Here is a 14,253-nt window from a genome sequence, read left to right as displayed (position 1 = left end):
GAAGCCTTTGCCTTTGTTTGTGTTTGTGTGTCTCATTGTATTGTAACAAGGCATTGAATATTTGCTGGTATACACTGTAATCCACTCTGAGTCCCCATGGGGAGAAGGGCGGAAGATAAATAAAGTATTATTATTATTATTATTATTATTATTATTATTATTATTATTATTATTATGTCCTGTTTTGGGTGCCAAAGCTGAAATGTGTCCAGAAGAGGTCCATCAAAATGGACAAAGGTCTGAATGTCATGTAAATGATGGAACAAGTTCATTTTTGGTCACTCCAGCGACTAGGACATGAATTAATGGATTCAAATTATAAGTGATGCTCAGGATGGTAAGTGTTTTCAGAACTGGACTCATTTTTCAGAAGAAGCCCCTGCCTTTGTTTGTGTTTGTGTGTCTCATTGTATGTGATTGTACAGACATTGAATGTTTGCCTATGTATGTAAATAATAATAATAATAATAATAATAATAATAATAATAATACACTTTATTGGGGACTCAGAGCAGAATATAAATAAAGTGTATTATTATTATTATTATTATTATTATTATTATTATTATTAGTGCTAGAGGAGCATTTTCATGGCATTGTTGGAGGAGCATTTGTGGAGGAGCATTTGTGGCATTGTTGGAGGAGCAAATAAACAGGGATAAAGGCATGAAATATAGTTTTTTTATTCAAGTTGCTGTGATTTTTTTTCTAAACCCGAGGAAAAGAAATTGGAAAGAGATGTGAAATCAATACGGCAAACCTAACTTTTAGCGGTTTGTTAAAACACATACCCACCACTTTTCTTTCCATCTCAGCCTCGGCAATTCTGTAGGACCGAGCCAAAGCGCCAATGCGCCTCTTGATTTCTTTCGTCCTTTTTTTTTCCAGCAGAGGATGGAAACGGTCAATTTTGCTTCAACTGATCCGTCCGCCACGAAGTTGAGGAAGTGTTAAAAGATTTGTGGGTTTGGATGCATTTCCTTTTGCTTCGTGACTTAAACGGTTGGAGTCTCTGAACAAAAAACAACCCAAAGGAGCGAAGGGAATTGTGAAATATGGCAGAAGGTTCTCCAGCTTGAAGGGTCTTGTGTTATCTAAACGCACACACACATATACACAAACTCCCCCGTCCCTACAAAGCGTTGGCACGGAAATCAAAACTGGATACGGCTCCCGAGCTTTAAGTTGTACTTTGAATCCTTACAAATGTTTCAATGATAAAAGGGAAGTTTGAAGGATAAGCTTCCATCTTTTGAGAGGACTTGGCTGACTTGACGTAGACAGAAATTAATCAAGAAAACATACAAGTCAGTTTGCTTTTGCCTTCGGCGACTGGGAGGCAGGATTTTGCCCCGTTTTCTCCTTTCTTTACTGTTAATTAACTATTTTTGAACCTTAATCTCAGTTCACAACAACCGCACTAAGCTGAGGACTAAGCAGGAGGTGGGAATGAGAAACCGGGACGTTTTCAAAGGAGCTGAAAAAGTGGGAAAGGAGGGGATTAATTGAGACCACCCCTTTCCAAATTGTGTGTCACGACACATTAGTAAAATGAGGATTATTCCAAAAATATAACATTGAAATCTGCCACATTTGCACTCGCAGCCCAAAAAAAATCCGAGCCAGAGATGAGCACCACCTCCAAAGCCGGAAATGAAAGGAGAAGCCTTTGCCTTTGTTTGTGTTTGTGTGTCTCATTGTATTGTAACAAGGCATTGAATATTTGCTGATATCTGTTTACACTGTAATCTGCTCTGAGTCCCCATGGGGAGAAGGACGGAATATAAATAAAGTGTTGTTGTTGTTGTTATTGTTATTATTATTATTGGGTTGTTGTAGGTTTTTTCAGGCTATATGGCCATGTTCTAGAGAGGCATTCTCTCCTGACATTTTGCCTGCATCTATGGCAAGCATCCTCAGAGGTAGTGACGATGCTATCTCTAAGGATGCTTGCCATAGATGCAGGTGAAATGTCAGGAGAGAATGCCTCTAGAACATGGCCATATAGCCCGAAAAAACCTACAACCACCCAGTGATCCTGGCCATGAAAGCCTTCAACAATACATTATTATTATTATTATTATTATTATTATTATTATTATTATTATTATATGGAAACCTTAAGATGAGCCTTTCATGATGTTTTCTGGGGCTGAGGCTGTCTGACTCACCAAAGGTCCATGGCTGGGAATCGAGTCCTGCTCTCAAGTTGTAGTCCAATGCTCAAAGCACGATATCACTGAAAACTCTGTTTGCTGTGCAGAAAATGCAGGAAACAAAGTGTGCATTATGTCGATTCACGTAGACAACAGCATTTTCTGTGCAGGAACCCACTTTCTTTTGTGTGCAAAAAATAACCTTCAGTTCAAATGCTCTTTCTTGGGCAGAAATTGCTGTTTTCCATACAAAACAACCTTTTGCCAGTTTTGTGCTGAACAAGGCTCAAACTAAGAATAGGCCTTGAAAACTCCAACTAGGTTGCTGTGAGTTTTCCGGGCTGTCTGGCGATGTTCCAGAAGCATTCTCTCCAGACATTTTGCCAACATCTATGGCAGGCATCCTCAGAGGTTGTAGGTCTGTTGGAAACTTAACAAGTGGGGTTTATATTTCTGTGGAATGAGTTGGAGGAAGAACTCTTGTCTGTTGGAGGTAAGTGTAAATGTTGCAGTTGGACACCTTGATTAGCACTGAATGGCCTTGCAGCTGCAAAGTCAATCTGGGAGAGTATCTGCCTAGAGGTAGCCTGGCATCTGTTGCCTGGAAGCACCCTCTGTGGCATAATGTCCAGGTTGGGAAGAAGAAAGCCCTCTTGTCTGTTTGAGGCAGGTGTGAATGGTACCATTGGCCACCTTGATTAGCACTGAATGGCTTTGCAGCTACCAAGTCTGGCTGCTTCCTGCCTGGGGGCATCCTTTGTTGGGAGGTGTTAGCTCGCCCTGATTGTTTCCTGTCTGTTTCCAACAAACCTTACAACCTCTGAGGATGCCTACCATAGATGTGGGTGAAATGTAGGAGACAATACTTTTGGAACATGGCCATACAACCCGGAAAACTCACAGCAACCCAGTGATTCCGGCCACGAAAGCCTTCGGCAACTCCAGCTAGGATTGTGAATTCTAGCCCCATTCAGTGAATGCATTCAAAGTGAAGTTTTGAGCTCAGATTTCTTCAATTCCAATGAGTGTCCAGTGCAGAGAGTGAGACAGGACCAACCTGGAATGCCCCAAGTTCACACTGCCATGTTTTGAGGGGGAAAACGCTGCTAGGAAACTCTTTGCTGCCAAAGAAGCCGCAAGTGCTTTCTCGAAGCGAAATCACCACAGAGATTTATTAAGATCGCATGCGCTTTTGGACAGGAACCCCGATGAATCGACACTGTAGCCCAGCAGGAGGGGTTAATCGGATTCGGTACATTTCTCAAATACATGGAATCACCCAAGATGATCTTTCCCAAGGACAAAGGGGAAAAAAAGGGAGAGGGGGGTTCTTTCATATAATACTCTTGGCATCAAGGAAGGCGGAGAAACAAAGTCCATAGCATCCGAAACAATCCACATTGGGACTCCTTCTCTCCCACGTATCTGTCAGTCAATGCTTCCTATATCTGCAAAAGTTACATGCTGACAGCCCCAGCCAATTAGCCATGATCATGCGGGTTCCTAAACATGGCCAGCACATTACTTCTGATGCCTCCCCATGAAACATGAACAATCAATTCAGACTGAAGAGGCCTGATCTCTGCATACCATCGGGACTGGGGTGGAGGTTATCGTGTATATGAGGGTTGAATAAAAAGTAATGCCTCTACCTTTGTAACTCCTCAACAGATGGCAATACTGGTATGCGGTAGGTACTGGCTTGTTCAGTAGACTCTCTTCTACAGTTTCATTTTGGCGGGAAGCCTTAGCATTGAATGGTTGTGTTGTTAAAGTGAAAAGTAATGCCTCTACCTTTGTAACTCCTCAACAGATGGCAGTACTGGTATGTGGCAAGCACTGGCTTGTTCAGTAGACTCTCCTCTACAGTTCCATTTTGGCAGGAAGCCTTAGCATTAAACAGTTGTGCAAAGTATGGAACCCTGCGCAGACGGTCGGTCAATGCGACTTAAGCAACGTGCAGTCATACAGCAGGAGGTGTCACTCCAAAGGAGAATGCAAGCTGTTTCTGGTGATTGTGTTGATGTAAATACTATGCATCACTGGGTGAGTAAGTTTAAAGATGTTGAGGTGGGAACATCTGACTTGCGTGACAAACAAAGAGTTGGACGTCCTGTGACAGCAACCACTGAGTTTCACAAGCAAAAGGTTGACAGATTGATTCAGGATGATCGTCGTATCACTCAGAGAGAAATTTCAAGCATAATCGCTATTTTGCAAAAACGTGTGGGTCACATTATTGCTTTGCTTGGCTATTGGAAGATCTGTGCACGATGGTTACCCAGGATGCTGACACCTGTAATGAAAACGCACAGACTTCTTCCGTGACGGCTTCAGAAAACTTGTTCATTGTTGGCAGAAATGTATCCAATTGTCTGGTGATGATGTGGAAAAGTGAATTGTGGTCGTTAAAGAGCACATTCTAAGGATTATTTCTGCGTTTGATTTATTAAAATATTCCCATCCAAACCCAAGTAACGAAGGTGGAGGCATTACTTTTCATTTAACTCTCGTAAAAACGAAAGGGTGCTTAAAATACTTCTTTGAAAGTATTCCCTGCATTCAAGGCAGGGATAGGGAAAGACTGGGAGGGAAATGCTAGAAAGCCATTCGGATTAAAGGAGGAAAGGATCCCCATATTGCACGGTATAGCGAAATCAGTATTATTGTTCGTACAGTTCCAGAAGGGTCGCAAGCGGAGGCATCGACAAGGTTTGTTAAGGTAACCAGAGTCCCTCGGAAGAGGGTCCAACCATTGGGATAAATGCACGTTGAGGTTTTGCACGGAGCGTCGGGAAGTCGGCCTACCGATATTTTCCCCTTCCTGGAACTCGGTCAAGGGAAGCCGGTTGGGAAGAGGCTCAGCGGTTGGCTCTCGTTGGTTGGAAGGGGTGACCGGTAGCCGTCGAAGGTCCGGGGAATGCTTCCGCTGGTGGATCCCGAGCTGTTGCTGAGGGTCTCGATGCTTCCCTCACGCTGTAGCTCTGCAGCAGGGAAAAAGAAGAACATTCACCCTGGTTAGGATGGGAAGGAAAGGGGAGCCCCATTAGAAGGCCACATGAGTTCAGAGGGATGGTTACATGGAGGGCTTGGATTCACCGGTTGGATGGTATGGGGGAGAAAGTCCGTGCATGTGAGAGAGACAGACAGACAGATGGACAGGGAAGGAAATCAAGAGAGAAAGGGAAGTGTGTACCGAACTGAAAAAGGTGGGGCATGCCTCTGCACAAGGATGGAAATCAATTTCAGAGAAACTCTTGCGCCAGTGATAGATGGTGTAACGGAAAAGTTTATTATAATGGAGTTTTTTAGTCTATGTTTATTAGCGTTGATATTATGGCAAGGGCAGTTGCATCTGATTGGTCATTGTGTTACGAGAGTTGAATGAAAAGTAATTCCTCCAGCTTCGTAACTCCTCAACAGATGGCAGTACAGGTATGCAGCAGGTACTGGCTTGTTCAGTAGACTCTCCTCTACAGTTCCATTTTGGCGGGAAGCCTTAGCATTGAATGGTTGTGTTGTTAAAGTGCGAAGTATGGAACCCTGCGCAGATGGTCGGTCAATACGACTTAAGTGCAGTCATTGAATTCCTCACAGCAGAAGGTGTCACCTCAACATCTTTAAACTTACTCGTCCAATGACACATAATACTCACATCAACACAGTCTCCATCAACAGCTTGCATTCTCTGATGAATCTCCTTTGGGGTGACCCCTTCTGCTGTCAAGAATTCAATGACTGCACGTTGCTTAAGTCGCATTGACCGACCGTCTGTGCAGGGTTCCATACTTCACACTTTAACAACACAACTGCCAAAATGGAACTGTAGAGGAGAGTCTACTGAAAAAGCCAGTACCTGCCGCATACCAATGCTGCCATCTGTTGAGAAGTTATGAAGCTGGAGGCATTACTTTTTATTCAACCCTCGTAAGTCTAAATTATCAGTTAGGTAAAACTGAGAGACAGAGATTCCTTTGGGACTAAGTTTTCAGTGAAACTATTGACGGAAGAGTGTGACTAAAAGCCATAAGCTAGCCAGCAAGGAGGCTGAGGAAAAATATATCTTGAAGGAGAAGAAAGCTGCCCTGAGTCTCCCCCGCCCCAACGGGTTGAGAAGGGGGGGGGTACAAATATCTGAAATAAATAAATAAATAAATAAAAGTGGCTTAACAGAGTAGAAACGTTAACTGTTTGAAAGTTATGTAATAACAATTTTTATGTATTCAAAAGGAGTGAAAGATAGTTGCAATAATATCCAAGTGGAACTGAAGTAAAGTACTTTGTAACAGATAAGTTTACGTGCAAAAGAATTCTTAAATAAACATTTCTTTGTTTCAACATATATATTGAAGTCTTGTGTCAAGTTACAGGACTAAAGTTACACGCTGGAAATCAGTCTGTGATTACACTGATGTAACCTGTGAGGAGAAGTTGGAAGCTACATATTAACTCCAGGTTTGAATTACACATTGAAGAAATATATACAGACATATAAAGATTGCATCCTGAAACAAACACATAGTAAGAAAGGCACCACAGAGACAGAGGTAGCTCTCTTGACCTCAGAGGAAGGCAAACCTCTTCTGAACAAGTCTTGCCGTTTTGGGCTTTTAGAGGAGAGGCAATGTCCTCAGTTTGCCTCTCCTTCCCATACCTATACTGTGCATTTGTAGCTTTTGACACTTGTGCTTCCTTTGTCTACAGTTGGTCCATCTGCCTCGCTCTCGTCCTTTTTTTTCCGACCTGTTTTCCTCCCACGGTTGTTCAGGCAGCAAGGTACGTCCTTCCCTGATTCCCCCAAAGTATTTTTGGAGCAGGTAGATCAATACCAAGAGCTCTTAGTAACCACGGCGGACACCCAGCCGAGGCAGGCAAGCGTGAGAAAGTGCCACCAAGGAACAAGCAAGCGGCCACCTCCGCTTTCAAGGTGAGAAGGCTCAGCAACTGCAAATGGAGGAAGGCTGGGGCCACACCAGGTAGCTATCCAAACTGTCATTGCAAAGGCAGCTCCAAAATTAGTCTTTCTAGAGTTGGAGAAGGGACAAATGCATGCTATCCTGCAAGTCATTTCTGATGTATGGAGACCATATAAGCCAGTGTATCTTAACTTGTGGATAGGGGCCCCTGAGATGGTCGGGAGGGGGGGGGTTCAGAGGGGTCGCCAAAGAACATCAGAAAATGCATACTTCTGATGGTCTTAGGAACCTTTTTGGCAGAGAAGGCTGAAGATTTCTCCACATGTCCTTCTCTTCCTTTTTGGTGTTGATGAACTACCACTCCCAGAATTCAAAAACAACCCCCCAACCCCACCAGTATTCAATGTTGGCCATGTAGGTAGTGTGCCAAGTTTGGTGTAGATCCATTGTGGGCTGGGTTCAGAGTGCTCTTTGATTGTAGGTGAACAATAAATCCCAGCAACTACAACTCCCAAATGTCAAGGTCTGCTTTCCCCAAACTCCACCATTGTTCACGTTTGGGCATATTGAGTATTTGTGCCAAGTTTGGTCCAGATTCATCATTGTTTGAGTCCACAGTGCTCTCTGGAGATAAGGTGAACTACAACTCCCAAACTCAAGGTCATTGCTGATCAAACCCTTCCCGTATTTTTTATTGGAGTTTTATGTGTCAAATTTAGTTCAATTCCATTGTTGGTAGAGTTCAGAATGCTCGTTGTGTAGGTGAACTACAAATCCCAGCAACTACAACTCCCAAATGACAAAATCAATCCCACCAAATGTGGGCATATCTGGTATTTGTGCCAAATTTGGTCCACTGAATGAGAATCCATCCTGCATATCAAATATTTACATTATGATTCATAACAGTAGCAAAATGACAGTTATGACGTAGCAATGAAAATAATGTTATGGTTGGGGGTCACCACAACATGAGGAACTGTATTAATGGGTCGCAGCTTTAGGAAGGTTCAGAATCACTACTATAAGCAGATACAGTTCTGGTTAATCCTTTGGGGAATCAACAGAAGCATTCATGGGAGGAAAGAATGGGGCACAGCGATCAGATAGTGGCCATCCTGCATTTAGAACCACAGGGACTGGAAACATTGGGCTTACGGGAAGATAACTGAGCACGAGGCAACTTCAAAATCAAAACTGCACATTGCTGACTCCCAACACTTTGATTCGGGAGGAAGTGGCACAACTTCACCTCTCGGTCCAAGGGAAGGCCTGGGAACAGTTGGGACAAATGATTGGAAAGATGTACAGCAGGGTTGTATACTCTCACCCAACCTATTCAACTTGTATGCAGAACACATCATGCGATGTGTGGTGCTTGACGAATTCAAGGCTGGGGTAAAAATTGCTGGAAGAAATACTAACAACCTTAGATATTCAGATGATACCACTTTGATGGTCGAAAGCGAGGAGGAGCTGAGGAGCCTTATGACCAAGGTGAAAAAAGAAAGAGCAAAAGCTGGGTTGCAGTGAAATATAAAAAACCAAGATGATGGCAACCAGACTGATTGATAACTGGGAAATAGAGGGAGAAAATGTGGAGGCCATGACAGACTTTGTATTTCTAGGTACAAAGATGTCCACAGACGCAGAGTGCAGCCAGGAAATCAGGAGACGCTTACTTCTTGGGAGGAGAGCAATGTCCAATCTTGATAAAATAGTGAAGAGTAGAGACATCACACTGGTAACCAAGATCCACATAGTTAAACCAATGTAGCAACCTATGGATGTGAGAGCTGGACCACAAGGAAGACTGAATGAAGGAAGAGAGATGGTTTTGAATTGTGGTGTTGGGGGAAAATTCTGAGAGAGCCTTGGACCGCAAGAAGATCCAACCAGTCCATCCTCCAAGAAAGAAAGCCCAGCTGATCACTGGAGGGAAGGATAGTAGAGGCCAAGTTGAAGTACTTTGGCCACATCATGAGAAGAAAGGAAAGCTTAGAGAAGACAAATGATGCTGAGGAAAATGGAAGGAAAAAGGAAGAGGGGCTGACCAAGGGCAAAATGGATGGATGGTCTCCTCGAAGTGACTGGCTTGACTCTGAAGGAGATGGGGGTGGCCACGGCTGAGGTGGAAGACACTGAATGGCAACAAACTCTCCCTCTCTTGTGGCCATCTACACGGGCCATCTTGCATCTTGTGAGTTGTTAAGGCAATGTTTCAAAACCACAAACATTTGCTAAGCTTGGATGGGCAGCCTTTGTTCCTTTTGAAGGAGCTGGGAGTGGTGACGACAGGGAGCTCTGGCATGGGCTGGTCCAGGAGGTCACAGTGTTGGAAGTGACTGAATGAATAAACAACAACAATCAATCAGTTCTTGTGGGTTTTTTCGGGCTATATGGCCATGTTCTAGAGGCATTTCTCCTGACGTTTCGCCTGCATCTATGGCAAGCATCCTCAGAGGGTGAGGTCTGCTGGAGCTGGGAAAAGAGGGGTTTATATATCTGTGGAATGACCAGGGTGAGACAAAAGGCTTTTGTAAGTGGGCTAGGTGTGAATCTTTTCAATTGACCACCTTGTATGCTAATCATTGAACAATCAAGTTTCCCATTTTACGGATTTTTTCGGAACGGTGAGGAAGTTGTACGGGGGAGATGAAGCCACATTAGTCATAAATGGTGGAAGGACTCCTCGGGAAAAATTGAGGCCTAGGAGCTGCCTTGGATAAATTTGCAAAAGACAGGAAGCTTTGCCCCAAGTTGCTTTGAGCACATTTTCACATGGGACGTTCGCCGGGTTCCAACTTGAAAAAAAATCTATATGGTTGTTTTAAAACAGCAATAAATTACTCTGTCTCTTTCGTGCTGCTGCGCGCATGCCCTTGCTCTTTCTGAATGGTGGAATCTCCCCTCTGGTGTATTCTTCCTCTAATGGCTTTTCCTTTCTCTGGCTTCCCCCTCTCCCCTTCACTGACAGAAGGAGCTGTTGGAGCAGAAACCTCCACCATGGGAAGGAAAGGGAAGGGAAGGAAGGAAAGAACGAATGAAGGGGGGCATTTTGGATTCTGAGGTGGAGGCCCCGACTGAGAGTTGCACAAATTCCTGTTGCGAAGCGAGCCGGGCGCAATGATACAATGACAGCCGGGCCAATGTGGCGGCAGTGGAGGACGGTGGCGTGGCAATGGGGGCCAGGCCGGGCAGAGAAGCGGCCCCGGCGACTTTGGCTTGGAGAATTCTTCTGCCCCGTCTCCACCTGTCAGGGCACATCAGGCTCAAGCGCCCGGCTCACTGGAGGAGTGACCCCAGACTGAATGGGAGAGCGCCGGTAAAAAGAACTAATTGTGGCCGCGTTTTCACACGTCAGTCACTTTTCACAGCGCAAAGCTTCTGAAGCTCAACTAATGCCCCCCTTTTCTTGGTTCCTGTTGAATGAGATGCTGAGACTGGTGGCATTTCAGAAAGAGCTGTGATGGCACCTCCAACCTCACTACGCCTTCCTTCCTTCCTTCCTTCCTTCCTTCCTTCCTTACTTATCCCTCCTTCCCTGTTTCTCATCATTCTTCTCATTGTTCTTCCCAATCATTTCCTGAGTGGAAAGTAGTGTGAATCTGGCAAAGCAGCACAGTGTGGCCACGACAGCCAATGTTATCAGTAAGCAAGAGCAGACAAACTAGGAGAGGCTGCAGCACTTTGCTTTTACTTAAGAGTACTGCAAAGGGCCGTGATGGCACAGCAGGTTAAACCGCTAAGTTGCAGAACTTGCTCATAGATAGCTAGACAGAGACAGCGGATAGATGGATAGATATATATATATAGGTGGTGGATAAATGGACAAAAATAGATAGCTAGATAGCTAGACAGATAGAATAGATAGATAGATAGATAGATAGATAGATAGATAGAGATAGGTTAAAGGTTAGGTAAAGGTTTTCCCCTGACATTAAGTCCAGTTGTGTCCGACTCTGGGGGTTGGTGCTCATCTCCATTTCTAAGCTGAAGAGCCGGCGTGGTCCATAGACCCCTTCAAGGTCATGCGGGCCATATGACCTTGGAGCGGTCTATGGACAATGCCAGCTCTTCGGCTTAGAAATGGAGATGACCACCATCCCCCAGAGTCATACTCAATTAGACTTCATGTCAAGGGGAAACCTTTACATTTACTGAAAAGGGCACCTAACAACAGCAAAACGAATTATTATTATTATTATTATTATTATTATTACTATTACTATTATTATTATTATTTTACTGACCCAAAAACACAGTATGTCACAGCAAACGAGATCTATATGCTGGATTTCGTATCACAAAATCACAAGTTGAACACTTCCTAAGCATCTAGGACTGTGTGATGTTTTATTAATATTGTTATGATTATGATTATTATTGTTGACACAAAACCAGATTATGTCACAGCAAACGAGATCTATATGCTGGATTTCGTATCACAAAATCACAACTCAACACTTCCCAAGCGTCTAGGACTTTGATGTATTTTCAAATGATGCGTGCAGATCCAAATAAGGTGCCCCTTTGCAGTTGATTTTGTCAATGTTTCCAAATGCCGGCTGAGATCTTTTGGCATGGCACCCAGTGTGCCAATGACCACTGGGACCACCTGTACTGGTTTATGCCAGAGCCTTTGCTGAATTGTTATTATTATTAATATTAATATTAATAACAATAATATCCCGCTTTATCTCCCCAAAGGAGACTCAAAGCAGCTATGAAAATGAAAGCATTGTCTTCCCATAAAACTTCTACCTTGCCCATGAAATTTCCCTTTAGTCCCCAACTTTCTATCTATGGCAATAACCTAAAACTTCAGTTGAACATTTTAAAAAATAGTGTTTAGGCGTCTAAAGGAACGGTGTAGGTAAATGACTCAGGGAATGCAGAAACAGTCAAAGGAAGCGTTGTGAATAAAGCGACAAATCTGGGGACTGAAGAAAACACATAATTGGGGGGAGACGCCTTGTTTTAGGGGAAAATGAAGACTAGAGAAATATCATTTCCCTTCCCTGTATGTATGAGAGTTGAGACCCTCTGGATGTCAAATGTTTTCTTGTTTGAATGTACGGACGCGATCCATCACCCTGGGAATACAGGTCGTTTTGGCCAACCATGAAAGTGAGGATTCGTCAATTTGGAGCTGAATTATGGCATATGGAAAGGAAGAAAGAGAGAAGGAGAGAGCACGGCACATTTCACCCCTGGAGTATCAATTTCCTTTACAGATAAATTGAAAAGCAAAGAGGGCGCACAGTGCGATAGAAATATCCAAATCGTCTTCCACAAAACCCACAAGAACGGTTTCTGGTGTCAAAGCTTTCTCAGAATAGTTTTCTCTCCCTCCCCATTTGTTTACAAAAACAGATTTGGTTCAGTACTTTCAGAAAAGGGGGGAGTTTGCGGTCCATCCGTCCCCCATTCTATGTATTTTTTTAAAGCACCCCTTGTTCTGTCAAAAGCTCCGGTCTAGCTTTTTGGACCCTCTCCAGCTTTGACTCAACACAATTTCTGGAAGGTTAAAAGTACACCAGATAAAGAAGCAAGTGTTTAGAGAAACAATTCTCCCCACAATAGGAACGGATTATCCGGTTGCGACGTCGACCATCTCTGTAAAATTGGGGAGGGGGGGGGAGGGAGTCATTGCCGGACCTTGCCGGCATTGCACAGCACAGCCATAACCTTTGAAATCCCCAAAGCAGACATAGTGTTCCCTCACTTAACACAAGGTTTCGTTCCAGGACCACTCGCGATAAGTGAAAATCCGTGAAGTAGGGACGCCATATTAATTTTGACATCTATATAAATAAAAGTGTAATGTTTGTTTGTGGGATTGACATAACTCAAAAATCACTGGACGAATTGACACCAAATTTGGACATAATACACCTATCAGACCAACGAGTGACCATCACTCATTAAAACACTGAAAAACAGAGCAGGAGGGACTTAAAAAGCCAAAAAACAAAAATACATTACAACGTATGCGCAAAACCACACATACACACACACATATATAAGCTGTCCCCTGCCACGCATTGCTGTGGCCCACTCTGGTGGTCATGGGGGTTCTGTGTGGGATGTTTGGCCCAATTTTATCATTGGTGGGGTTCAGAATGCTTTGTGATTGTAGGTGAACTATAAATCCCAGCAACCACAACTCCCAAATGTCAGGATTCTATTTCCCCCAAACTCCACCAGTGTTCACATTTGGGTATATGGAGTATTTGTGCCAAGTTTGTTCCAGATACGTAATTGTTTGAGTCCACAGTGATCTCTGGATGTAGGTGAACTACAACTCCAAAACCAAAGGACACTGCCCACCATGTTGGTCATGGGAGTTATGTGTGCCAAGTTTGGTTCAATTCCATTGTTGGTGGGGTTCAGAATGCTCTTTGATTGTAGGTGAACTATAAATCCCAGCAAATGACAAAACTCTCAAATGACAAAATCAATTTTTTGAGTGAAAGACATACATTGGGTTGTTAGGTGTCTTGTGTTCAAATTCGGTGTCAATTCCCCCAGTGGTTTTTGAGTTCTGTTAATCCCACAAATGAACATTACATTTTTATTTATATAGATACACACACACACACACACACAACACATATACACAGACTGGGCCACAGCAATGCATGGCAGGGGACGGCTAGATCTCTCTCTCTCTCTCTCTCTCTCTCTCTCTCTCTCTCTGTATCCATATCTATATATCTATTCTAAGATCCTAGAGTTGGAAGGGGCAACAAGAGGCCATGTGGTCCAGCCCCCTCTATGAGTATAACTATGTCTATGCCTATGCCTATATCTATCATATAATCCTATAGTTGGAAGTGGCACCAAAATATTTATCTGTTTCTATATTTATTATAGGATCCTTTGGAAGGAGCCCCTGATGGTGCAGTGGGTTAAACTGCTGAGCTGCTGAACTAGCTGACTGAAAGACCACAGGTTCAAATCCAGGGCACGGGGTGAGCTCCTGCTGTTAGCCCCAGCTTCTGCCAACCTAGCAGTTCGAAAACATGCAAATGTCAGCAGATCAATAGGTACCGCTCCAGCAGGAAGGTAAGGGTGCTCCATGCAGTCATGCCAGTGGCCACATGACCTTGGAGGCGTCTAGGGACATGACTAGACTTGATGTCCTGGGAAACCCTTACCTGAAGATAGGGATGGGG

General features: G+C 43.7%; 1 protein-coding gene across 3 annotated transcripts in view; it reads right to left on the bottom strand.

Annotated features, from left to right (window-relative positions):
- Nucleotides 1-3,299: 3,299 nt before the first annotated feature.
- BCAS3 (BCAS3 microtubule associated cell migration factor) overlaps nt 3,300-14,253 on the bottom strand; it is a 549,518-nt gene continuing 538,564 nt past the window's right edge. For 2 of the 3 annotated variants that reach the window (XM_060756800.2, XM_060756801.2), the window contains one exon: nt 3,300-5,140. In XM_060756800.2, coding sequence (XP_060612783.1) covers nt 4,992-5,140 — 149 coding nt within the window. In that variant the 3' untranslated portion in view covers nt 3,300-4,991. The remainder of the gene's footprint in view (nt 5,141-14,253) is intronic. The other variant, XM_060756803.2, reaches the window with a different exon arrangement.

The sequence above is a fragment of the Anolis sagrei genome, chromosome 11, assembly GCF_037176765.1.
Source record: "Anolis sagrei isolate rAnoSag1 chromosome 11, rAnoSag1.mat, whole genome shotgun sequence".
In the NCBI taxonomy this organism is placed as follows: domain Eukaryota; kingdom Metazoa; phylum Chordata; class Lepidosauria; order Squamata; family Dactyloidae; genus Anolis; species Anolis sagrei.
The sequence above is the reverse complement of the archived record's forward strand: the minus strand, read 5'-3'. Positions and strand labels throughout refer to the sequence as shown.